The 27,469-nt window shown below is 40.3% G+C and overlaps 3 protein-coding genes across 3 annotated transcripts; all 3 read right to left on the reverse strand.

Moving 5' to 3' along the window:
• Positions 1–20,083: 20,083 nt before the first annotated feature.
• On the reverse strand, positions 20,084–20,995 carry LOC136844164 (epidermal growth factor receptor substrate 15-like). Its single transcript, XM_067113181.1, has one exon. The coding sequence runs from the start codon at positions 20,993–20,995 to the stop codon at positions 20,084–20,086; it is 912 nt and encodes a 303-aa protein (XP_066969282.1).
• A 1,888-nt stretch (positions 20,996–22,883) lies between these two features.
• On the reverse strand, positions 22,884–23,315 carry LOC136844166 (protein FAM200B-like). Its single transcript, XM_067113182.1, has one exon. The coding sequence runs from the start codon at positions 23,313–23,315 to the stop codon at positions 22,884–22,886; it is 432 nt and encodes a 143-aa protein (XP_066969283.1).
• A 51-nt stretch (positions 23,316–23,366) lies between these two features.
• On the reverse strand, positions 23,367–24,032 carry LOC136844167 (SCAN domain-containing protein 3-like). The gene has a single exon (XM_067113183.1). It carries the CDS (start codon positions 24,030–24,032, stop codon positions 23,367–23,369), a length of 666 nt encoding a protein of 221 aa, XP_066969284.1.
• Positions 24,033–27,469: the final 3,437 nt, after the last annotated feature.

Here is a 27,469-nt window from a genome sequence, read left to right on the forward strand (position 1 = left end):
AGAAAGCTAACGAAAAGGAAAGTCCAGTTTTTATATAAAATTCGAAGTCAGATCTTAGTTTTTAATCCTTTTTTCCAGGTAACTTTGTGAAAACTGGAATAACTTACAAATAAACAAACTGCACTTGGACAGTCCATTCACAAAAATCTTTCTTTATGTATAATATAGTAAGACTGTGAAACCAGGGATTTCATGAAATCCCTGAAAATTTTCAGGGAATTCGTGAAATCACCAATTCACTCAGGGACATTTGATCCCCGAAGGGCTAGTACTAAACACGGCAAAACACAGTTGATCCCCGAGGGGCTAGTACTAAACGCAGCAAAACAGTATGGATGAATCACTGTTTCACCGTGTTTAGTACTATCCCGTCAGGGATCGACTGTTCCTGAGTGAATGGGTGATTTCACGGATTCCCTGAAAATTTCAGGGATTTCGTGAAATCCCTGGTTTCACAGTCTTACTGTAACATATTCATGGAAGCGAATATCCTGAATCCAACCCCCACCCATCCCACTCCCATTACCCCAACCCCCCAAAAAATGGATTTATGTTAAAAAACATTTATTGCAGTCAGGCAATTATGTGAGTCTCGATACTTACTATAATAGGTGCTTCATTGACTTAATAAATAACCTCTCCTCTTGTACGTGATGGGACTTACAACAATATTAGGGTTCGAGTGGAATATGAATCGTTCTATTTATTGTGACTTTATTCCTCATTACGCCATTAGTGTGATATGCTCCGATTAGTTCGATAATGAATGGGATCAAACTCGTCATTTTAAGCATCAATGGCCCTTGGCACGCCGGGTTTGTAGTGAGCACGCTCTCTCAGTCTCTCTGTCTGTTTGCCTGTCTCTCGCTCAGTCTGTCTGTCTGTTTGCCTATCTCTCGCTCAGTCTGTCTGTCTGTTTGCCTGTCTCTCGCTCAGTCTGTCTGTCTGTTTGCCTGTCTCTCGCTCAGTCTGTCTGTCTGTTTGCCTGTCTCTCGCTCAGTCTGTCTGTCTGTTTGCCTGTCAGTCTGTCTGTCTGTTTGCCTGTCTCTCGCTTAGTCTGTCTGTCTGTTTGCCTGTCTCTCGCGCCAGTCTGTCTGTCTGTCTCTCGCTCAGTCTGTCTGTCTGTTTGCCTGTTTCTCGCTCAGTCTGTCTGTCTGATTGCCTGTCTTCACTCAGTCTGTCTGTCTGTTTGCCTGTCTCTCGCTCAGTCTGTCTGCCTGTTTGCCTGTCTCTCGCTCAGTCTGTCTGTCTGTTTGCCTGTCTCTCGCTCAGTCTGTCTGTTTGTTTGCCTGTCTCTCAGCTCAGTCTGATAAACCCACACATGACACGATATATATATATATATATATATATATATATATCTGGCAATATGTGTGTGTGTGTTAAATGTGTGTGTGTATTACATATATGTGTGTGTATGTATGTATATATGTATGTATGCATGTATGTATGTGTGAGGATAAACTATAGCCTACATATACTGTATATATATATATATAAATCAAGTCAAGGTCTGGCAAGTCATAGGAATTTGACATTAAATGATGCTTGTAGTTAATATTTGTGAATATAAAAATCATGTATATAATGGCAAAAATCACACACACACACACACACACACACACACACACACACACACACACATATATATATATATATATATATATATATATATATATATATATATATATATATATATATTAACCAACTCTCCTCGCCGCATCAATACTTGTGCATCCCACCGAGCACGGCGGACGCGTTGAAGACATTAAAAATTAAGCGAAACCCCCGATGGCTAAGCTTCTGGCTGGTTAATAAACCAAGCACGTTTGAGTCAACATACGGTAGACCCTTCCTGTTATGCCTCTGGGCTTGGGAGAGGAGAAGGCTAAATGATTTAATATCAGACAAACAACAACAGTGATCCCCTTGAGCGCTTCGGATGAACTGTGAGATAGATGTTGAACAGCCGAGTCATGAGTGACATAGGTTGATACTTCTGTAGGTCTTGTTTAGTATATATGCCAGTGTTAGTGAATAATTATTGTTATGCAGAAGATGAGCCCTGTTCAAATGGAACCAGCCCAAAGGGGTCAGTGAGTTGATATTCAAGCTTCCAAAGAATGATGGTGTTCATCAGGAAGCAAGAGAAGGTAAAATGAAATACAGAAGGAAGAGAGAGAGTTATATAAGGAAATGGTCTGTTGAGGATGGGTGCTGCATTTCACGCAGGTAGGCAAGACAAGAGTTGTCACGCATGATAGAGAATAGCAGGGTTGTTCTGCACTAAGTCATTCCCAGAAGGCTTGTGTAAATGTCTGGTTAATGCGTTTTCAAAAGTCGTACTTAAATGTCTGGTTAATTCGTTCTCAAAAGTCGTACTGAAATGTCATGTTAATTCGTGCTCAAGAGTCGTACTTAAATATCTTGTTAATTCGTTCTCAAAAGTCGTACTTATATGCTTTGTTAATTCGTTCTCAAAAGTCGTACTTAAATGCTATGTTAATTCGTCCTCAAAAGTCGTACTGAAATGTCAGATTAATTCGTTCTCAAAAGTCGTACTTAAAGGTCTTGTTAATTCGTGCTCAAAAGTCGTACTTAAATGTCAGGTTAAAAAAAGGCTTGGCTAGAATATAGTTGATTAAACGCAGATATATGAAAACTAAATAAATAAATACATAAATGAATAAATATTACAACATAGACTCTTGTGCAACACGAAGGACTTCATGCTTTTTTTTTTTCTATTTATTTCATCTCCCTGAGTAATTCCTCTCGGACATTCACGGAGAGGAGAGAACCTCACACACCAGTTCAATAATACTCTTAAAAATTCAACATTCAGCAGTCGTTATCATTTCTGCCTCAGGCTTAGAAAGGAAAACCATTTATCATAAAATTCTTATAGTACTTCTGACCTACGTTGAGCTCAAGGGATTTCCTCAGACAGCATTACGTTTGAAAAACAGGATCCTCATTTTTGTTCGGGTCTGTACCGAATTTGAGATTGTACAGTACATTTCGCTTCTTTATTGTTTCTCTGTATTCGAGTTTTGTCGATGGAACCTGAAGAGGTAAAAATGCAAATGGATAAAATAATTTTCCTCACCTTTCAGTATTGATGTCATTTGAACTAATGCTATTGTACTTCTTCGTTTAACGTGCTTTTTCCCATTTTTCATTTGGGGTAAGCACGATGCCTTCTTTTGAAGGACTTTGATTTGGCGTTGGGGTAGGCATTGTACGGAGAGTTATAATTCTCATGGGCACGCTCTTGTTATTTCAAATATAAATGTCCATTTTCTTCTAGATAACAAACGAAGAACATTTAACGAATATTAACCCCTAACCTTCAAGGAAGGACGAAAGGATGCACTCAATGTTTGTAATTCTAATGCGTAACTTCTCGTTATTATAAGTGTCTACTTCTTTTTCCATAAGACTACCGTACGAAATTCAACAAATATAAACTCCTAACCATCGATTTCAGAAAGGACAGTAGGGCGTCCCCATTGTCCTGTCGGTACGATTTCCTTATTATGGTTACACACACTTGCAAAAACAAACACAAACTCACTCATATTCCTTAACCCTATCTGGTGCAAGCTGGGTCCGGGCAGACCCACCCTACGGGATATTTTTTTCATTTTTAAATAATTGTTTTAATAATCGTTTTAAGTTGATTCTATGATTACCAAAATATGGGAAATTATTTATTATTTTAATTTTCATTAGTTTTGTATGTCAAATTAAAATGGCTTTCCCAGAATAAAACTGAAATAACAACATGTCGAACGAAACAATAAAAACAGAGGCGAAATTATTTGAAAAGAAATGTGTTACACTTCTGCCAGACGTACGACTAAACTATAATATTGCACCAAGCAAATAGCAGAACCTATACCATAAAATCATGATACGAAACTTTCATTTGTATCTATAATGGTTTTCAAAACCTTTTTTTTAATAAAGAATATGAAAATTAAAAGACTGTTTGATCAAATCTAAGAACTACTAAAAACTGGAAAACGGGTGCAATCAGATTATCGGAGACAAAACGCTCACCACAGATCTTGCGTGTGTGTGTGTTTCAAGAATATTGAAGACCAAAGAGCAGACTAGGCCTAGGCTGTATGAAGACGGTAATATCAATATTGTCAGACGTATTTCCCTTTCATGACTGTAAATGATTACATGTTTATATGTATGATGTATGTATATATAATAATATATGTATACACACATTATATATATATATATATATATATATATATATATATATATATATATATATATGTATATGTATATATATATTATATAAAGCAGATAGACCTGGAGCATGACCTCTTTTCAGGACTAAATGTGAGTTCGAAGAATTTTGTCAGGGAGACAATGCTCGCCTAGCTACCTACAGTATGTTTGAATAGCAAAGACAGAAGATTGCACTTGCTGTCATTCCTTCCAATATCTCAGATTTTGTGGGTGTCGTGTTTAACACTCCTACGCACCAACATATTGATTGTATCTTGTAAATCCATGTCTGATTTGTGACACTGCAAAAGAATGGCGGGTCAATGGCGGCAATAGCATAGGTATAGTACAATGCTGCCAATAATGGAGATGAAGCCACGTAGAAAAACATGATTAAACAATCTGGATAACCAAGGAAAACAACACACAAACGCCAAGTGGCCCAGTTAGAGCCTGGGTTTTTCCATGGGTTGTTGGCTGGCCTCCCGGCCTACTCACACTTAGTGGGCAGGCTGGATTTTGGCGGAAATTCGTCCGAGAAATGGATGATGACGTCACACTTCGAAGATGACGGAAATTTTTTTCCGCCATGTATATTCACATGGCAAGAAAGGAAAATAGCACTTGTAGAAAGAAATTTTTATACCGAAACTTTGTATTTGGGTTTTTTAACCGCTCCTACATTTATGAATGGTTTACTGATAATGAATTACATCTGGGATTGGGCCATCACTCACTGACTGCCTGGAGAGAGTGGCGGAAAACTTGACGAGGCAGAAACTTTGTTGTCTGTGGCCGATTTCCCAGATATCCTACCTCTGTGAGGTAAGGCAATCGTACTTTCATATATTTAAAACATTCATTAATAAGCCTTTATGAAACATCATTAATAATGGAATAAATTTACGTGATGTCTCGAACAGGTACTTTGTGAATAAGATACTGAGTTTCAAGTCGTGTAGCGCTTCTGTGAATTCTAGTGAAATATCGGTTAAACTTCTCGGTTCAATTCGGTTCTGAGAAAAGTCACTCGCTAGCGATTGACAACGAAATCATATCGAGCATTTTTGCTTTTTTGTATGAACACAATATTAGTAATGGGATTTAGTTTGGATGAAATGTGTACCGTATCTTTTGAGTGCAATCAGGTTCTGTCCTAAAGCTAGTCTGTCTGCGATGGGATGGGAGAGATTCGAACAAGGCCATTAGAGCTGATGTTTTCTAGTGATTGCTGCAACCGCGACGAAAAACTGCAGAGAAGTAGGCCGAGAGTGAGAATACTCAGTAAGATTTCTTGAAAGGGGCCCTTTGAAAATAAACGTGAGTAAATTGAGGAGGTTATGGTGTACATTTAATATGGCCTTGTTCGAACCTCGTGATTCTCATGCCGTTGTAGTCAGGGTTGCCGCGAAGTCCGCACCTCACCGAGAAACTAACTCCGCAGCAGGTGTAGAGTTGCCAAGCAATTTTATAATCAGTTGAATCACTTCAACTAATGCAATTGCCTAATACAGATTTGCAGTTGTTTTGTAAAAAAAAAAACTGATTAAACATGACTAAGTTTACAATAATGTAGTCAGTTTTCACCTAAGATTAATTCACAAATTAACCAGACTTTACTAACCTATATATATATATATATATATATATATATATATATATATATATATATATATATATATTTATAAATATTACTGCTGTTCGCCCTCGATGTATTTAGGTGTAGGAATATTAGTCAGATTGACCTCGACAGAGAACATCTCTGCCCCGCCGGTAGGCTAGACAATTCAAAATAACAATCACAGCAGTAGACAAATGGCGCCGCGCATAGGCTGGGCAGTTTTAAAACAGAATATGCTAGGGCATTAGGGACCTAAGCCTCAGAGAGGGTTTACACTCAATGACCCCTAGTTATGGTGGCCCTTAAGCTATTTATCCTATGCATTCGGCGATGCCTTTGTCAAGGTTGGATTGCCCGGGCGGTATGTCAAGAGGCCACCTCATCTGGCGGAAAGAAGCGAGGTCGGTCAGAGAGAGTAACGCGGTCACTGAACCAGGGTGATGCTGCATGCGTGCCGAACGATATTCTTTGTTCTCTATTACTTTTACTCCTACGTCTATCTTAATTAGTGAATTGGGAAGACTGCCAGAATACGACTCCTGAGGTCCTCGTTTGCGCAGCGTTTCGACATTCACGGTCAGTCCGATTCTTGTTGAAGCTTCGTCGATTGACTAGTACTCCTTCTGTATTTCACATTTTTCTTTGTTTTCTTCCTTCAGCCACCACTTAGGGTATATGTGTTTACGAAGTCTAGATTAAGCCAAATTATTATATTGTTAGCTTCAACCCCGTTATTCCAGTAAATACCTAGGTTAGGGTAAGCAACACAGTTTTAAGTCTCGATGCTTTTATGCCTAGCGTCCGAATGTTTGGAAGAACCGTTGCGTTTTAAAATCAAATTCATCTCAAATATTCTTGTTAAGGTTAATTACCCTTAACTGGCGACCTTTGGCTAATTAACGACTGTCTTTGAGGTTAACTTTTGGCTTCAAGTGGCAGATTACGTGTATTCTTGGTCTGCAGGGCCGTAAAAATTACGTAAATTGAATAATACATGATCAACCAAGACCCTGCACGTAACAATATATATATATATATATATATATATATATATATATATATATATATATATATATATATAATTACGAAGGAAAATTGAAGATTGCTGGACCTAAAGAATGAATGTATTGTAGGACATCACGATTGGACTACGTCATCTGCTGTTGTCACAATCAGTTCTTAATTGACTTCCAACGTATCTGATATTGGCGCGTTAACACTCGAGACTATTGTAGTGAAAATGGTTCGTTTTTCAAAAATATTAGTATTTTCAAAAAAATTAAATATGTGTAATGTGGTTAATGAAACAGAGTTATAATTTTAAATAGTTTTTATTAATGGAAAAACGTTTTAAAAGCATAAATATATATGCGGACCTACAGCTCCGCATACGTGAGGAGCGCAGACCTCAGCTCTGCATTCAATAACTCCCCCTCGAATCATCTCCGCACTTTTGGTCGTTTCTACGCTCTTTGGCAACACTGGCTATAGTTGCACTATAGTAAAGGCCACCGTGCTTTGCAGCTAAGCCCCGCCCACTGATTATGTCACGACCATTCCTTTGTGGTTCTTTTCATCTTCCTTTATTTTGCAATGGTTGTTTCACCGAATTAAAATAAGTTCTGCTGATTATCAAAAAGAAACGTTATATTATCCCCTGAAATAAAATCATAATACACATCTCCATAAAAAATGGTAAAAAAACAGGAAAATATGAATGGAGTCAGGAGTGTTGTGCGATAGTGCAATGTTGTGTTTCGTGGTATTGTTTAAACTACGTTGTTATTTTCCGTACATAAAATAAAAGTTTATGATAATATTTTCAATAATATTTCAATTTTCCTTGTATAAATTAAAAATTTTTAGTACAAAAAAGTTGAAAATTTTAACCTTACTTGGCAACAGAAACGTAGGTTCAAGGGCCTATTCTGCTTTAACAAATCATAGACCTACTGTATACTAGACTATATACCACTAGACTATGCAGAATGCTGTGTATGCAACATAGTTACTTTTTAGCTTTGTAAACTCGTGTTGCATAACTTGAATAATTGCTTTACATGTCTCTGGGATTGTGTGCCCCAAGAAACGACTACTGGCGCCGAAGCGAAGCGCGGCCAGCAACCTCTCGTACAGTGATGTTGGTTGTCTTGTACAAGTGTGCTTTTTATTTCTAGAAGAGGGGAAACCATATATAATAATTCCATATCGGTCTGCTCGTCCATTCTCCGGTAATTAAACCAGTCACCAGATTAAAGTTTCAATTCATTAAATAAATAAGCGTGAGATCATTAATTTCTCTTCTCAACAATATATATATATATATATATATATATATATATATATATATATATATATATATTTATGATTTTCCCTGGGTTTTCTGGATTTGTAGAACACTTTAACAGGTCAGCAACGGAATTTTACTGACTTGGCCTTGATATCTGACTTTACTGTACAGGGAATCATAAAAAGAAAAGGAAAAAGGGATGATTCATATGAGCTTAGGGCTCTGCTTCATGAGGGAACGTTACGTAAACACTGGGGTTAGCTAAAGTAACAGTATTTATGATAAGAGGATTAAAAGAAATGGGAAAGTAAATAATATGGAGGCTTGCAAAGCCTGGAGGTCTTCCTATTGGAGACTTGAATGGTCGCAAGGCACAGCCCAAGAAGAGTCCACGGCAAATGGGTCCCTCTGCAACAGAGATTTAAGGATTACACGCCAGAAAGGGAAAATAGAAAACATGCAGATGGATCGAGACTGCACTGAGGGTGCCAAGGTCTCGAGGAATGAATGAACACTTAACACTGGAACACTAACACTTGAAATAGCACTGTGAAAAATGGCACAATGGATAAAGAGATATACTGGCACTCAATAAACACTTCTAAGGGCAAAATGTCGTGATTGAAAAGCCTTCACTTGTACTTCACCGTGGGGGGAGCGGGCTCTGGCGAAGAATGACGACGGGCGATTGCACTCATGGCATTCTATGCTAGTTCACTGGGGAAGTCTGTCCACGTGGTGACAAAGGGACTGGATCCGCGACAGGAGGTTCAGGTGGTGACAGAAAGGGGGCGGGGGGAGCCCTCTCAGCATTTCATAGCGATCTCCCTCATGTGTCTGGCTAACTGCAAAGATCCCCCTGTCCTGGCTCCTTTTAAGGCATCTGCCGAAGGTAGGGGCCCCGATGTCGGGCCCATATGGTGACTGTGCCCAAGATGTATCATCTTCCAGGTGTCTTGACCATCTGCTTGCATCTCCCCAGGTGTCTTGTGGAAAGACAATTCAGCGTGATTACTCTGCCTCATAGAATGGTTGTTTTAAGCAACTTAGTTGATTTAAGCTGCTTAAGGGAGCAGCACTCAACCTCTTATTCTTGCCCCTTTTTGACAGTGCCACCCAAGTGTCTGTCCCAGGTAAGGAAGGGACAGATGAGAATACTGATAAGAATTATGTGTTGGTATCTGGGCCAACTTGGGTCGGCTATGCAGCGACAAACCCACTCTTAACATTCTACAGGGTTGGCTTTTAGTGACTTCTTGCAAATTATAATAGCTCCCCACGGAAGATAACATATGTACCTTCATTTGGGTGCGATTGTTGATAACCAAGAAGTCGTAAAAGATGTTTTACATTACGTTACTAGGATACTCCTTTCAACACAAACTGATAGTACTTTAATGCCACGGCATATTAATCTCATTTGATTCTAAGAACATGAATTTTTTAAGATAATGAGATCAAGGTAATTTGAGGTGGGTGTCAAAATATTAAATTGCATATAAATGTGTCCTTAATTCTAAATAAACAGAGGCATGCAGTTAGTTTGCATTTAAGAGGCTCTTACATTATGAAACACATCTTGTGTATTCGCTCTCAAGTACTGGTGGGTGGTGCCTAGCCTGGCATTGCCTCAGTGGCACAGAGTGCCTAAGGGATGATCAGAGGAAGCAACGCTTTCCCACCTGATGGATTAAATTTCATTCAAGGGTTTCAAGGGGCTTCTACTCTACACATAATTGAGCAAGCTAAAACAGAAACGGGGGGCGGGGGGAGTGGAATGAAGTTCCTGAGATTACAAGGAGGTAGGGGAATGTATCACCACCATCTGGCTAGCGGGCCACGCCCCGTGTTTAAGAAGTACTGGTTCAGACCCGCCTTTTACGGCTGTTTTCTTGCCCTGAGATGGAGTTTTGGGCACTAGTAAGGCCCCGGGGTATTACTTGCTATGATGCCGGGATAGGACATCGGCGATCTTGTTATCGGTGCCTTTGATGTGCTCAATTCTCCAGTTATAGTCCTGGAGATCGAGGCACCACTGCATTAAACGTTTATTCTGATTCCTAAATGTAGTTAGATACCGCAGGGGGCTATGATCAGTATACACCATTAGTGGGAAGGCGTTGTCGGTGTTTCATCGCCAGTATCATTCCTAGCAATTCCTTTTTGATGGTACTATAACGGGTTTCTGCAGGTTTCAATTTCTTGGCGTAATATGCCACTGGGTGCCTAACTCCCTCTTTCTCCTGGGACATTACTGCTCCAATGCCAACGTCACTGGCATCTACTGCTAGGCAAAAGGGCCGTTCGCAGTCGGGGGCGTGCAGTACCAGCCTGGTGATTAAGACGGCCTTCAAATTATCATACGCCCTTTTGCACTCTTCCGTGCACCTGAAGGGCTGCTTTCCCCGGAAGAGGTTTGTGATGGGGGCAGCAGCATCTGCGAAGTTTGGAATAAATCTTCGGAAGTACTGCACCATTCCAATGAAGCATTGGGCATCCCATTTGATTCGCGGGTAGGCCATATTCCCTATGACTTTTATATTTGCCTCTTTTGGCGCTAGTCGTCCATTTCCTACTTGATGGCCCAAGTACGTAATTTCCCTGACTCCGGACTGGCACTTTTTCAGGTTAACCCTTAAGGGACGGCATAATTTATCAATGCGCAGCACCCCAGACTGGCGAAACTTTGAGGTTGGCAAAATAAAAAAAATCACATCAATGGAAAGAGAATGACACATACATTCACACTGTATAGATAAAAAAATTATAAAAATCTTCCCTACCTTCCACGAGAAGTTGAAAATGACTATTTACAACCCCTTGTGGGGCCTCATTTACAAGACAATCGTAAATTTTACCAATTTATATATGTTTTTTCTAATAAATAAATTCATTGTATTTTGTAAAATTATTATTACTGCTCACACAATATCAAAACAGATAAGAAATAAAAGCAGTAACAAATTTTTTGCATATTTGTTGTAAAATATTCGCGTAAATTTACGAGAAGTAAGATTCAGTAACTTTTTTTTTTACTTTTACATGCTTTTTCTAATATTTCTTTGCAATTTTCTTTGTAAAATTACATTTACAACCAACATACTATTGTAAAAGACAAAAACAAAAAACAACACCAACCCCTTCGTATATTTACAAGCAAATTTACAAAAAGACTCATGTGATACTGGCCTAACTCTCACGTCTGTATAAAAGTTGCCACTAGTGAATTTATAGCATATAGAAATATTGGCACCTTTGTTTCGAATCATTATTACCATAACAGTGGTGCGTAATTCTGCTTCACACTGAAGCTCAATCCGTCCACCTCCCCAAACCTGTTTTACTTCACACTGAGGCTCAATCCGTCCACTAAGGGTTAATTACTAAGTTGACTTTTTCCAGGGCAGTTAAAATTTGCTCTAATATTTCTAAGTGCTCTTCCCAGGTGCTGGCGTAGGTGATAATGTCGTCCAAGTATACCACACAGTTCTTTATGCCTGTCAGTACCTTGTTCATCAGATGTTGGAAACAGCTGGGAGCATTTTTTAAACCGATTGGCATAACTCGGCATTGATAGATTCCGCTAGGAGTTATGAACGCTGTCCGAGGGCATGACTCCTCGGACAGCGGGACTTGCCAATAGCCCTTCTCCATGTCAGTCTTGCTTAGATAGGGGGCACTCCCCAGGCTATCTAAGCAAGCCTTGATCCGGGGAAGGGGGTAAGGTTCCGACTCCGTTGCTCCATTCAGTTTTTGGAAATCGACGCAAAGTCTATCTCCACCGCCCCCTTTGGTACTAGAACTACTGGGGAAGCCCAGAGGCTGCGGCTATGTTCTATAAGACTGAGGTCGATTTGGAGCTTGACCTGCTCCTCGATCTTATGGGCCTTATCCGGGTTGACCTGGTAGTATCCATGAGCTATGGATTTACACCCTCTCTGATATTTATTGAATGTTGGAGAACGTCCGTGCACCCCAGGGTGTCCCGGACGACCCAAGAGTGACGAGTCAATATCTGTCGGATATCCTCCTGGTGGGCGGTAGCAAGACCGGGAGTAATTTCTTCCATATGCGTCATGAAGTATATCGAGGGGCATCCGGGTGGAGTGAGTGTATAGTACCTCAAAGGGGCAATACCCTGTGGTTTTGGAGGGAGTGTGGCGAGCGACAAAAAGGGCGTATGGAAGGTTGCCCTCCCATGAGCCACCTCCCTCGTGTTCCAATTTCTTGAGCGTCGTGGACAAGGACTGGTGGAATTTTTGATTATCCCTTGGCTCTCGGGATGGTAGGGCGTCGAGTGAAAACGTTTTATTTTGTGACTGGCCATGCCGTCACGGAACTCTTTCGACATGAAGTGTCGACCCTGGTCTGTTTGGATAGTGGCGGGAATCCGAACCGACAGAAGAATTTCACTGGGGCTTTCACCTCATTCTTCGAGCTTTTGCTCCTCACTGGAATTGCCTCGGGATAACGGGTAAAGCAATCTATGATGGTGAGGCAATGGGTGTTCCCTGATTTGCTCTTCATTCTCCCCTGTGGAGTAAAATAATCAATGACGATGTCCCTGAAGGGGACGCTGGTGGAGGGGATATTCCGGAGGGGGGCCTTCGGTACTACCTCATTTGGGTTTCCCGACACTTGACAGGTCGGGCAGGAGGCAATGAATTGTTTCACACTTCTCCGGAGTCCGGGCCAGTGGAATTTGCTCTTGACGGCACAAGCGGTTCATGCGACACCGAAGTGCCCGCTGATGTTGTTATGGGCTAAACTCAGCACATCTTTCTGCAGGGTCGGGGGGACTACCACAAGTTTATGGCACACCTGGGGTCGGCTCATTCGACCCCCAGGTTACCTTGTACAAGAGATCAGCCTCCAGTAGGAAGGTCTCTCTCACCAGGTCAGTGAGGGCATCCTTGCTGGTGGCGGCTTCCCTGCGGAGGCATATGGAGGCATCCGCCTTTTGGGTCTCTGTTAACTTCTCCCTCGCAAGGGAGGGCAGGGCAGCTGCGGCCCCGGTGATAAGGAGGGTGGTAGATGATGGACTGGTCTCTGCCTTCTCAGAGGCCGGGGATGGCTCCTGGAGCCAAGGGATTGATCCTAGGGACAGGCCAGGGGGAAGCAGATCCTCCTGACTTTTCCGAGGCAGTCTTGGGACACCCACGGGTTTGGATGGCTTCAGGCAGTGGAGTGGAATCGAGGGATCCCTCCACTGTACCAGATCTAGTCCCAGGAGAAGAGGCTTCCCGGTTATTAGTATTTTGGCTACGCTGAAGAGGTGTTCCTTTTCTCTAGAGGTGTCACTCGTGGTGACCCTTGATCCGACTGTTGGGAGGTCCTTTTGGTCCCCATTCACCCAGAGGATTGTCATTCGTTCGTCCTCGCGGATGATGGCTCCAGGGGGGACCTCGCTGCGTACGATATGGCTCACCTCTGTCCCAGTGTCAACTATGTTTTCTAACTTCTGGGAAGGACTGGATCCGTCCGGAGGTGCGACCCTCACGGACTCAAGCCCAATCCACCTGGCGGGCCGTTTAGGACAAGCTATGGTGCCCACTGTCTTGGGCTGGTTGTGTCAAGGGCAGAGTTTATAGGAGGAGGAGTAATGTCCCCGCTTCCCGCAGTTGCGGCAGATTTCATGGCGGAATTCCCGCTGGGGCGTGGGGCCTGCTGCTAGTGGCGGTCGAGGGGCAGGCGCAGGAGTCAGCGGGGATGGCTGCTGCGGTTGGTGAGAGGGGCCTGTGGGCCTATGCTGGCACTGGTCAGAGGAATGCCCCGGCCTTTTACAATGGCTGCACGTTAGTGTTTTCCCTGAGTTCCCATTCTTGGGGGAAGCAGATCCCCCAAGGAAGGGCGGGGGATAGATTTTCCGCCCCATTGATCCCTCCTGTGGGTGGTGAGTCTCCCACGTATCAGCTATGTGGCAACACTCTGTCAGTGTCGCAGGGGCTTTGTCTAGTTCATGCGTGGCCAGGGCGGGCGAGACATAGCGCAGGAAGTGTTCTAACTTAAACTTTTTGAGTACCTCATAGAATGGTTGTTTTAAGCAGCTTAGTTCATTTAAGCTGCCTAAGGCGGTGGCACTCGACCTCTTATCCTTTCCCATTTTTGACCATGCCACTCAGGTGTCTGTCCCAGGTAAGGAAGGGACAGATGAGAATACTGATAAGATTTATGTGTAGGTACTCTGGGTCAACCTGGGTCTGTTATGTAATGACAAACCCACTCTTAACATTCTACAGGGTTGGCTTTTAGTGACGTCTTGTAAATTATAATATATATATATATATATATTATATATATATATATATATATATATATATATATATATATATATATATAAAAACATATATAAACAAATTATAATATATAAATATATAAAATATATAATATATAAATAAATTATATATATATATATATATATATATATATATATAATATATATATATATATATATATATATATATATATATATATATATATATATATATATATATATATATATATATATATATATATATATATATATATATATATATATATATATATATATATATATATATATATATATATATATATATATATATATATATATATATATATATATATATAAATATATATATATATATATATATATATATATATATATATATTATATATATATATATATATATATATATAAAATATATATATATATATATATATATATATATATATATATATATATAAATAAATATATATATATATATATATATATATATATATATATATATATATATATATATATATATATATATATATATATATATATATATATATATATATATATATATATATATATATATATATATATATATATATATATATATATATATATATATATATATATATATATATATATATATATATATATATATATATACATACATATATATATATATATATATATATATATATATATATATATATATATATATATATATATATATATATATATATATATATATATATATATATATATATATATATATTTATTTATATACATATTGCATCCCTCTGTAATTTCCAAGGTAATTTATCATAAGCCTCATTTCGCTTTCCTATGACGTTCAATAAACTCCTCCAAGAACTCATCTGCCAACGTAGCTACCATGCTTCCCTTTCAGCGTCTAGTTGAAACTGAAGTAAATCTTAAGATCACGCCATAGATGTGGCGGCTTCCAGCCACCTGAACTAAAATGGAAGCCACAAGCCTGGCAACAGCAGGTTGCAAGCTGGTCTGAGAGGCCGATGGACTCCTCCCACTTTTTGTCGGAGGAGAACACCTTAGTGAGCTTTACTTCCGGTTCAGACGACTGGATCTGGCAATCGAAACGTCTCTGGGGACTTTAAGAGGGCCTGACAGCTGCTGATTTCCTTAAGGAGACAGGCCACCATCCAAAAGGTGGGCAGAAATCCAGTTTAGATGACAGAGGCAATGTTGCCTATGCCTTGAACTGGTATACCCAACCTTAAGTGGGCCTAACAACTGCTGATTTCCTTAAGGAGGCAGGCCACCATCCAAAAGGTGGGCAGAAATCCAGTTTCATTGACAGGAGACAAAGTTGCCTATGTCTCGAACTGGTAAACCCAACCTTACAAAGGCCTGACAGCTGCTGATTTCCTTAAGGAGATGGGCTACCAGCCAAAAGGTGGGCAGAAATCCAGATTCGATGACATAGGCAAAGTTGCCTATTTCTCGAACTGGTATAAGTGAGCCTGACAGCTGCTGATTTCCTTAAGGAGGTAGGCCACCATCCAAAAGGTGGGCAGAAATCCAGTTTCGATAACAGAGGCAACGTTGCCTACACGTTGAACTGGTATACCCAACCTTAAGTAAGCCTGACAGCTGCTGATTTCCTTAAGGAGACAGGCCACCATCCAAAAGGTGAGCAGAAATCTAGTTTCGATGACAGAGGCCAAGTTGCATATGTCTCGAACTGGTATACCCAACCTTAAGTGGGCCTGACAGCTACTGATCTCCTTAAGGAGACAGGCCACCATCCAAAAGGTGGGCAGAAATCCAGTTTCGATAACAGAGGCAACATTGCCTATGCCTCAAACTGGTATACCCAACCTTAAATGAGCCTGACAGCTGCTGATTTACCTAAGGAGATAGGCCACCATCCAAAAGGTGAGCAGAAATCTAGTTTCGATGACAGAGGCAAAGTTGCATATACCTCAAACTGGTATACCCAACCTTAAGTGGGCTTGACAGCTACTGATCTCCTTAAGGGGACAGGCCACCATTCAAAAGGTGGGCAGAAATGGAGTTTTGATGACAGAGGCAAAGCTGCCTATGTCTCAAACTGGTATACCCAACCGTGAGTGAGCCTGACAGTTTCTGACTCCCTTAAGGAGACAGGCCACCATCCAAAAGGTGGGCAGAAGTCCATTTTCAATGACAGAGGCAATGCTGCCTATGCCTCAAACTGGTATACCCAACCTTAAGTGAGCCTGACAGCTGCTGATTTCCTTAAGGAGACAGGTCACCATCCAAAAGGTGGGCAGAAATCCAGTTTTGATGACCGAGGCAACATTGCCTATGCCTCGAACCGGTGTACTCAACCTTAAGTAAGCCTGACAACTGCTGATTTCCCTAAGGAGACAGGCCACCATCCAAAAGGTGAGCAGAAATCCAGTTTTGATGACCGAGGCAACGTTGCCTATGCCTCAAACCTGTGTACTCAACCTTAAGTAAGCCTGACAACTGCTGATTTCCCTAAGGTGACAGGCCACCATCCAAAAGGTGGGTATAAATCCAGTTTCAATGACAGAGGCAATGTTGCCTGTCCTGAACTAGTATACCCAGCCTTAAGTGGGCCTAACAACTGCTGATCTCCTTAATAAGACAAGCCACCATCCAAAAGGTGGGCAGAAATCCAGTTTCAATGACGAGAAACAAAGTTGCCTATGCCTCGAGCTGGTATACCCAGCCTTAAGTGGTCCTAACAGTTGCTGATTTCCTTAAGGAGATAGGCCACCATCCAAAAGGTGGGCAGAAACCCAGTTTCAACAACAGAGACAAAGTTGCCTATGTCTCAAACTGGTATACCCAACCTTAGGATGGCCTGACAGCTGCTGATTTCCTTAAGGAGATAGGCACCAACCAAAAGGTGGGCAGAAATCCTGATTCGATGACAGAGGCAAAGTTGCTTATATCTCGAACTGGTATAAGCGGTCCTGACAGCTGCTGATTTCCTTAAGGAAACAGGCCACCATCGAAAAGGTGGGCAGAAATCCAGTTTTGATTACAGAGGCAAAGTTCTCCATGTCTCGAACTGGTATACCCAACCTTAAGTGTGCCTAACAGCTGCTGATTTCCTTAATGAGACAAGCCTCCATCCAAAAGGTGGACAGAAATCCAGTTTTGATGACCAAGGCAACGTTGCCTATACCTCCAACTGGTATACCCAACCTTAAGTGGCCCTGACAGCTACTGATCTCCTTGAGACGGGCCACCATCCAAAGGGTGGGCAGAAATCCAGTTTCGATTACAGAGGCAAAGTTGTCTATGTCTCAAACTGGTATACCCAGCCTTAAGTGAGTCTGACAGCTGCTGATTTCGTTAAGGAGATAGGCCACCATCCAAAAGGTGGGCAGAAATCCAGTTTCAATGACAGAGGCAAAGTTGCCTATGCCTCAAACTGGTATACCCAACCTTAAGTGGCCCTGACAGCTACTGATCTCCTTAAGGAGACAGGCCACCATCCAAAAGGTGGGCAGAAATCCAGTTTCGATGACAGAGGCAATGCTGCCTATGCCTCAGACTGGTATACCCAACTTAAGTGGCCCTGACAGCTGCTGATTTCCTTAAGGGGATAGGCCACCATCCAAAAGGTGGGCAGAAATCCAGTTTCGATGACAGAGGCAAAGTTGCCTATGCCTCGAACTGGTATACCCAACCTTAAGTGGCCCTGACAGCTACTGATCTCCTTAAGGAGACAGGCCACCATCCAAAAGGTGGGCAGAAATCCAGTTTTGATGACAGAGGCAATGCTGCCTATGCCTCAGACTGGTATACCCAACTTAAGTGGCCCTGACAGCTGCTGATTTCCTCAAGGAGATAGGCCACCATCCATAAGGTGGGCAGAAATCCAGTTTCGATGACAGAGGCAACGTTGCCTATGCCTCGAACTGGTATACCCAACCTTAAGTGAGCCTGACAGCTGCTGATTTCCTTAAGGAGACAGGTCACCATACAAAAGGTGGGCAGAAATCCAGTTTTGATGATAGAGGCAACGTTGCCGGTGCCTCGAACTGGTATACCCAACCTTAAGTGAGCCTGACAGCTGCTGATTTCCTTAAGGAGACAGGCCACCATACAAATGGTGGGCAGAAATCCATTTTCGATGTCAAAGGCAAAGGTGCCTATGCCTTGAACTGGTATACCCAACCTTAAGCCTGACAGCTGCTGATTTCCTTAAGGAAATAGGCCACCATCCATCAGGTGGACAGAAATCCAGTTTTGATGACTGAAGCAATGTTGCCTATGCCTCAAACTGGTATACCCAACCTTAAGTGAGCCTGACAGCTGCTGATTTCCATAAGGAGACAGGCCACCATCCAAAAGGTGGGCAGAAATCCAGTTTCAATGAGAGAGGCAACGTTGCCTATGCCTTGAACTGGTATACCCAACCTTAAGTGAGCCTGACAGCTGCTGATTTCCTTAAGGAGACAGGCCACCATACAAATGGTGGGCAGAAATCCATTTTCGATGTCAAAGGCAAAATTGCCTATGCCTCGAACTGGTTTACCCAACCTTAAGTGAGCCTGACAGCTGCTGATTTCCTTAAGGATTCAGGCCACCATCCAAAAGGTGAGCAGAAATCCAGTTTGATGACAGAGGCAATGTTGCCTATGCCTCGAACTGGTATACCCAACCTTAAGTGGGCCTGACAGCTACTGATTTCCTGTAGCAGGTGGGCGAATCCTAATCATCAGTGGGTGAATCCTAATCCTCGGTGGGAGAATCCTAATGCTTTGTGAGACCCCTCAGAACCAATTTTTGCAGATCAACGAGAACTTCCTCAGCAGTAGATTTTGAACACCTACTGAGCACAGCACGGACTGTGGCCTTATCGTGATGCATTAAGTTCAGTAGGACTTTGTTCTTATATTTAATGAAGGCGAGTCATTTTTCATTCTTCTGCAAGATCTCCTGAAATTCAACAGGCAACATGATGCTATGCAGGTTTTCGCAATGCGTTTGAAGGGCCATAGATTGGACGACGGACCACTTGCTGTCCTCCTGTCTTGCAGGTTTTTTCCTTTTCTTGCCGCGGTTCTTTTTTCTCCTCAGTTGATTATTTTCTTCTCTATTATGTTTGGGATTTTCTTCATTTTCATATTCAGTTTCTTCTTCGCAGCTTCCTTTCTTGTCCTCTGTGACTTCCACGTCCTCCTGATTTCCTGTCTCTCGTTCTAACTCGTCCACTTCTCCGTTTTCCTCCTGAGAATGTCCTCCTTTTTCCTTGGTGAATTCCGCCTCCACTTCATTAGCTTTATCCGAATCGTCTGTCTCTTTATTTTCTTCTTGATTGTGATCTTCCTTGTCCTCATTAAACTCCTCTTCACATGCATTTCCTTCGGCCTCTTTAAGTCGTTCCTGTACCTGCTTCAAGGCACTCTCCAATTCGCTCACCTTTTCTTTTGTTGCGTTCAGCATTTCTGAAACTTTCGTGATCGCATTTTCTTCCATTTCCTTTTCTGCCAGTCTGTCTGTAAGTTTTGCGTTTTCTCCTGCTACCTCAGCGATCCAGTCTTTCAGTACTTGACCTTCTTCAGCCAGAACCAGATTCTTTTTTTTCTCGTCTTCCATATGCTGACGCACTGAGCTAATTTCCAGTTCTTTTTCGACGATGAAATCCTTTAGTTTCTCTTTTTCACCAGTTTTTCATGACTCGGACTTCTTCAGCCAGAATCTCGTTTTTACTCCTCTGAACTGTTAGCGTTTCCATCGAGGCGACAATTTGAGATTCCATTTCAGCCAAATCCCGTTGGAGGCATTGGTTTTCATCTTTGAGCTTTTGCACCTTCTCTTCCATACCCAAATTCTTTTGGGCCTCTCTTTCCAGACCAGTCCGAAGATCACTGTTTTTGGCACGAAGAACAGTTGCTTCTTTTTGCAGCTCTCGCAGGTTTCCTTCGAGGTTTGAAACCTTCTGCTTCATTTTCTTTCTTTCTCCTTCGTGGTATTTCACCTTTTCTTCCAGAAAACCAGAGTAGACTTCGTTATCCGTTATTTGATTCTTCAGCTCTCGAATTACTTCTGCGTCCCTTGCACATTCTGAGCCTTTTTCTTTGAGTTGTTCCTTCAGATCGTTCACCTCCTTATTTCTCTGAATTAGCAAGTCTTGTAATTCTTTCTTTTTGAGCTTTTCATTTTCGTTCTCGGCTTTCCTCAGCCTCGCCTCGTATTCGTCAAGAACTTTCATAAGCTCCTCAACTCGATACTTTTCTTCCATTAAATCCTTAGTCAGATCTTCATTCTTTTCGGCTAGAAGTTCCTCCTGGTGACTGCTTGCTTCAACGTCAACGAGAAGACTGAGCTGCCTTGAATAGACATCATCCAGCTCTTGCAGTAGCAACTCCTTTTCCTTAGCGAATGCAGATTTTTCGGCGATGTACCTTCCAAATATATAGGCAAGTAGCCCTCCCAGAAGAGAAACTACCAAATTTTTACCAATAATATATCCGAAGTTTCCGGATCCAAATATAAACAATATCACTAATCCAAGCAAGATTAGAGCCAATATGTTTTGAACAAAGGTAATGCTTTTCACTTGTGAAAACATGGTTGCCCTTCCTTCCACCTGCTCGACAGCATAGAACTGAAAAAAGCCACTGAGCTTCGGCGGAAATCCCAGAGAAGATCTTTGCTTCGGAACATTCCTATCGAAGCCTTCGGAAGGAGCCTGCGAAGCCGAAGGAATGGAATAATCGACTCATGAAGACTTGACGTCTTCAGAAATTTTGTAAATGGAGAGAACTATAAAGATGAATATAAATAGATGTATTTATCGCGCAAGTGGCTCTATAGTAGGTGAGAATGTTTTTTATATCAGGTATACATGAAAATAACACAAAATAGAAATTAAATAAAGAATACCGAAAAATAAGTTATTACACCAAAATTTAGTTGAGGGAAGCTTGGAAGTGTGTGTGCGTGCGTGTATTTTTGTATGTGTGTGTGTGTGTGTGCGTACAGTTTATATATAAAGATACACAACAGAACACGTGCATATTATATATATATATATACACACACACACACACATATATATATATATATATATATATATATATATATATATATATATATATGTATATGTATATATGTATATATATATTTTATATATATATATATATATATATATATATATATATATATATATATATATATATATATATATATATAATTGTAATAACCACAGGGTCCTCGTAACTTCTTAATTACTTCACAGTTTGGATTCGTTTGTCACTATAAAGACTATAAGCATCTCAGGCTTTGTTGTTGACAAGCGTATTCAGGTGTAGGACTGATGATGTTAAGAGGGCATTGTGCTTATTATAACTGAATAACATATACATATGTATGCACACATACATATGTATATGTATGTGTGCATATATATATACAGTATATATATGCATGTATACATATATATATAGTGTGTGTGTATGTATGTATATTTATATATACATATATATATATATATATATATACTGTATATATATTATATATATATATATATATATATATATATATATATATATATATATATATATATATATATATATAAGTAAATTGAATATAATCCCTTCTTCAAAAGTAAATTGAATATAATCCCTTCTTCAAAAGGATGTACAATATATATATATATATATATATATATATATATATATATATATATATATATATATATATATATATATGTATATGTATATTATATATATATATAATTTTATATATATATTATCTTTCTTTGTGTTTATGGCTGCTATTCGTTGCCAAGTCAAGAAGATTACCTTTATGTATAGATGCTTATCGTTTCTGGCTTTATTGTTATAGTAGCTGCCTTTTTTATCACTTTCACGACCAACACAAATGCGTTGTTGCTTTCGCTTGTAGACGCTCAGGATACCGGTCGCTGTAGACCAGTGGTTCCCAACCTTTTTTCAGGTGACCCCAATTATGTTTTTCAAGATAGGACTGCGACCCCAATAATTTAGTTGCATATCCATGTGTTATTAAAACTATATATTACTAGTTGTCGGCTATAAAAGTAAGGAACGACAACTATTATGAGTATGTGTAAGAGAGATACTGTAAGGTTGTGAAAGACAAAAGTAACATAATTGAATTTTATTAGAACTACAGCATTGTGAATTTTAAAGCCTGATATTAATCAAAACAACCACTTCTAAAGTAATATTCTGTCACATTCCTCAAAAATAAACTAAAAGGAGTACCTGTTTTCTGTGAAATGATAAATGAATTTCAATGGGAGCCTTGGGCCTGGATCATGTTGCTAAGTTTCTCTATTCGTGGTTCAGTCTTGGAAAGTGCTACCCTCAAATCATGTTCGGGTTGCAGTCGATTTCTATATCTTGTTTTGATGGCAGTCAGAGCTGCAAATCCTGCTTCACACAAATAGGTTGTAGCGAAAGGCAACAACATTTTCACAGCCTCGCATCCAGGACTGGTTTCTCTTTCTTCACAGCAGTCCAGAACACACCTAGTGTTTGTCGTTCGAAATTAAAACGAAGAGTTTCATCATGTTGCACCTCGATGAGCTCCTCTTGCAGATTTTGGATAGAAGACTCTTCTTCTGAAAGGTCCTCGGCTTGGACATCGAAGGGTCTGCACAACCATTTGTACTTCTCATGCAACTCTCCATCCGGAATATACTTGTCAAACTCCTCAATCAATTTCTCAAGGTGCCCCAAAATGACACTTTGTACGTCCAGAAGTGAGGCGTCTTCTTCATCTTCCAGAAAAGGTTCATAAGTGGAAAGGACGCAGTTTTTCCCCAGTTTGATCTTTCCCTTCCACAACCTCAGCTTTGCTTTAAAAGCCTTGAGCTTTTTGTGACACAGAGATAAGAGTTTCATCTTTTCCTTGCATAGACACATTTAACGAATTCAACTCCGAAAATATGTCTGTCAGATATGCCAGTTTAAGCAACCACCTTGGTTCTGTAAGCCTTGCTGCCAATGCATGTTTCTTCTCGTGTAAGAAGATTTCAACCTCTGCACGCATGTCAAGCAGCCTCTGGAGCACTTTCCCTCAGGACAGCCACCTGACAGAAGAGTAGTAAAGCAGGTGTTCATATTCTGATCCCATATTATCTGACTAAACAGCCTTGAATTCAAGGCTGATGATTTAACAAAATTCACTATTTGAATCACATCTTCTATAACAGTGTTAAGCTCAAGTGACATTTTCCGAGAGGCAAGGTTTTCCCGGTGGAGCAGACAATGAGTCACTATCACTGTGGGGTTGACTTGTTTTACTCTGGCAGTGAAACCCTGACGTGCCCCTAGCATTGCAGGTGCTCCATCTGAGCACACACTGTAGCACTGATCCCATTTAAGTCCCTCTTCTTTGATGAAGTTATCAACCAGCTTGAACAGATCTTCACCTGTTGTTGTCGTCTCCAGTCGTTTACAGAACAGGAAGTTCTCTTCAATGTCACTCTTCCCTTGGTATCTTACATACACCAAGAGCTGAGCATCGTCACTGACGTCAGTAGACTCATCCAACTGCAAGCTGAATTTCCCACTCTCCTTGATGGCAGCCACTACCTGTTCTTTGATGTCTCCTGACATCTCTTGAATCGTCGGTTGATTGTGTTATCTGACAGTGGAATAGTTTGAATTTTTTCACTGCAGCATCTCCGAGGATAGTACTCACCATATCAAGGGCTGCTGGCTTTACTAATTTTTCCCCAATTGTGTGTGGCTGCATACACTTTGCAATTCTTTTTGCAACGAGATATGATGCAAGTGTGGCTTGTTGAACAGAATACACTCCTGTGTGCCTAGGGTTGTCTAACCGCTGATGCTTCAGTTGTTCTTCTTTTCTCTTGAAATACTCAAGATCTTTCCTGCCAGAGCTGGGTGTTTTCCTGGAGATGGCGCTTAAGCTTATTTTCTTTAAGCGACTCGTGGCTGAGCACTTCCCCACATACAACACACTGAGGTTTTCGGTACCATGATCGATGAGACATAAATCCAGTGCCAAGGAATTCTTCTTTGTACACCCGCTTTCTGGACATCACTGAAGAATCTGAAATCAAATTCATAATTGTTCAGTTACAGTTCAAACAAAACATTTTGTTTGGTTGTCATACGCAGGTATGGGGGAGAATAAACAAATAAATATGGGTTTTCGAAGGCTCAGCTGTTATGAACACTGTGAATAGCCTATCATCCACTGACATACTGTGGTGCAATATCTTGTCGGCAAGGGAAACACACAATTTTAATTGTCGGCACACGCACCACTTTTCATGAGCATTTAAAATCAAATTCATAATTGTTCAATTACAGTTCAAACAAAACATTTTGTTTGGTTGTCACACGCAGGTATGGGGGAGAATAAACAAATAAATATGGGTTTTCGAAGGCTCAGCTGTTATGAACACTGTGAATAGCCTATCATCCACTGACATACTGTGGTGCAATATCTTGTCGGCAAGGGAAACACTCAATTTTAATTGTCGGCACACGCACCACTTTTTCATGAGCATTTAAGAATTTTATAGAATCAAAGACTGAGTACAACCTATTCAGCACATTCCATATCAGTAAACAGGTACAATAAAGTACATCAACTTACCGATATACGACGAACAATGTGCAGACAGTGTTTCCCGGTGCGACAGTACAGCTGGAGTGGAGTACCAGCAGTAGCAGGGGCTTGGTGGTGGACAAGGACGGTAATGCTGTTTTATGGCACAGTTCAGGGTTGCCAGCATTACAATTCAGTGTCCTATATTTATATATAAATGGAAATATACACAAATAGAAAAGTAAAGATCCACAATTGCGTTTGTATATTTTTTCTTTACTAATCTTTACTAAGAGATCAACTAAATGGCTTAGATTTTTTTATTATAATACGTTGTCTGGCTGTAGCCTCCAGTAGCTATAGACAAGTTTGATACAGCATTGGCAGTCAGGACTACTACATTTGAATAATTATATAATACACAAGCAAAAATTCGCAACTATCCCCTCAACCATCCTAGAATTAAAAATTGACTGTTTTAAGTTCGAGGACTTGGCGACCCCAGGAAAACGGATGACCCCATTTGGGGTCGCGACCAGGGTTGGGAACCACTGCTGTAGACACTGCGTTTGCTTGTAGACATTCAGGACACGACTCGCTGAAGATGTTCAGGATATGCTTTGCTGCTGTCACTGCTTTCACTGTAGACGTTCAGGATACGGTTCGCTGTAGGCATTCAGGATACGAGTTGCTATAGACGTTCAGTTGTTCACTCGTTGTTTTTAAAAGTTGTTGGTTTACTGGATGCTTGCGTTGTCGTTCGTCACTTGTTATGATTCTTCGTTCGGTTTTGGCCGTTGACGTTTGTAGCAGGATGCTTGTTATGAAATTCTGGTATGTGTCCTTCACACTGCCTTCCACTGCACTTTATTATGTCTTCTTTTTGGATTCCTCTTCAGCTGACATCATTTATGTAGTGTTTTTATTATCTTTCTTTGTGTTTATGTCTGCTATTCATTGCCAAGTCAAGAAGATTACCTTTATTTATAGATGCTTATCGTTTCTGGTTTTGTTGTTATAGTAGCGTTTCAGTCCCAGGAGGCTTAAGAAGACACTAAGTATTTTCTTCCTTCATTAACACAATAATAAAGTTACAGTCGGTTTACAAAATGAATTGCAGTGCGAAATTAAAGTGTGAGTCAAATTTAAGCCTTTCTTCTTATATCAACCCACTACTGGTGAGGCCTACGACCTCACGCTCTTTCTCCTTCTGCTTCTGTCTGTTCCTGGACTTCTCTCTCACTCGCTCTCCCTCTGTACTGGACTTCTTAAGGAATTTTGAAGTCAATTGTCCAGCCCATCGTAGGCGGGAATCTTGCTTCTGTCCCTGCCTTGGTAGATGCTTCATTGGTTGAGGCTTATCTAAAGACTCCCCATTTTGGGTGGATTTTTGGAATCGCACTGCCTTCAAAGGAGGTGCTTCCACATCAACGGAAGTTATGAATTCCGGCAGTTGTTTATCCAACTTAAGGCCACCAGGCGTTTGGTTACGAGTTACTTGTGATTTCCAGCTCGATTAAGTGCAGTCATAATGGCTTCGTAACTGCGACACAGTCGTAATACATACCCGAGTTTGGCTTTGTAATCACAACACATGTTTTGCTTTTCTAGTGCTGGTTTACAAATTCCTTTATGATTTCCAGTTCAATTAAGCGTACCCGAGCTTTGGCCTCATAATCACAATATGGCCATAAAACATATGTTTTACTATTCTCTCTCTCTCTCTCTCTCTCTCTCTCTCTCTCTCTCTCTCTCTCTCTCTCTCTCTCTGTCTGTTCGTTTTACTTCAAATCTCTCTCTCTCCCTCTCTCTATCTATCAATGGAAGGTTTCTCTCTCTTTCGCTATGTTTAATTAATATTCAGAATATTCAGAATTCCTACATCACTCACTCGGTCACCTAACAATATTGTCTTCAATGTTTAAATAATTATAATAAAATGGATACAATACCAAAAATCAAAATTGGTAATAAAATGACATAACAAAAACTGTTTCTCCAACTGTGGAGTAAAAGATATATGTTTACTAAAGCATAAAACATACTAAATTATAATCAAATACAATAAAACATTAAATATTTCAACTACAAGTACATTAGCTCATTTGCATATCAAACAAATGTTAATATATACATGATGTTAACATCAATTATCAGTTATTATTTCCTCTCAGTTCTGTCAAAATCCCTTATTTTTTTATCACAAGATTCCTTACTACAATTATAAACATAACAACAAGCACCATTATTGGGAAGACAGTTTGTTTATAATAGAAATATTCGTCAACATAGTTCAGATTGTCAAGTTTCTTTAATTCTAACTGCGACAACATAAATTCATGTTTTGTATAAGTAATTCTTATATGGCACACGTTTGTCGAAGTTGTATGTTGTGAAAAGATGAGGTTCATAATATAATTGATTTGCTATCACTAACTGACATGATGTTGCAAAAGATTTAAGATTTTTAAAC

The sequence above is a fragment of the Macrobrachium rosenbergii genome, chromosome 12, assembly GCF_040412425.1.
Source record: "Macrobrachium rosenbergii isolate ZJJX-2024 chromosome 12, ASM4041242v1, whole genome shotgun sequence".
In the NCBI taxonomy this organism is placed as follows: Eukaryota; Metazoa; Arthropoda; class Malacostraca; order Decapoda; family Palaemonidae; genus Macrobrachium; species Macrobrachium rosenbergii.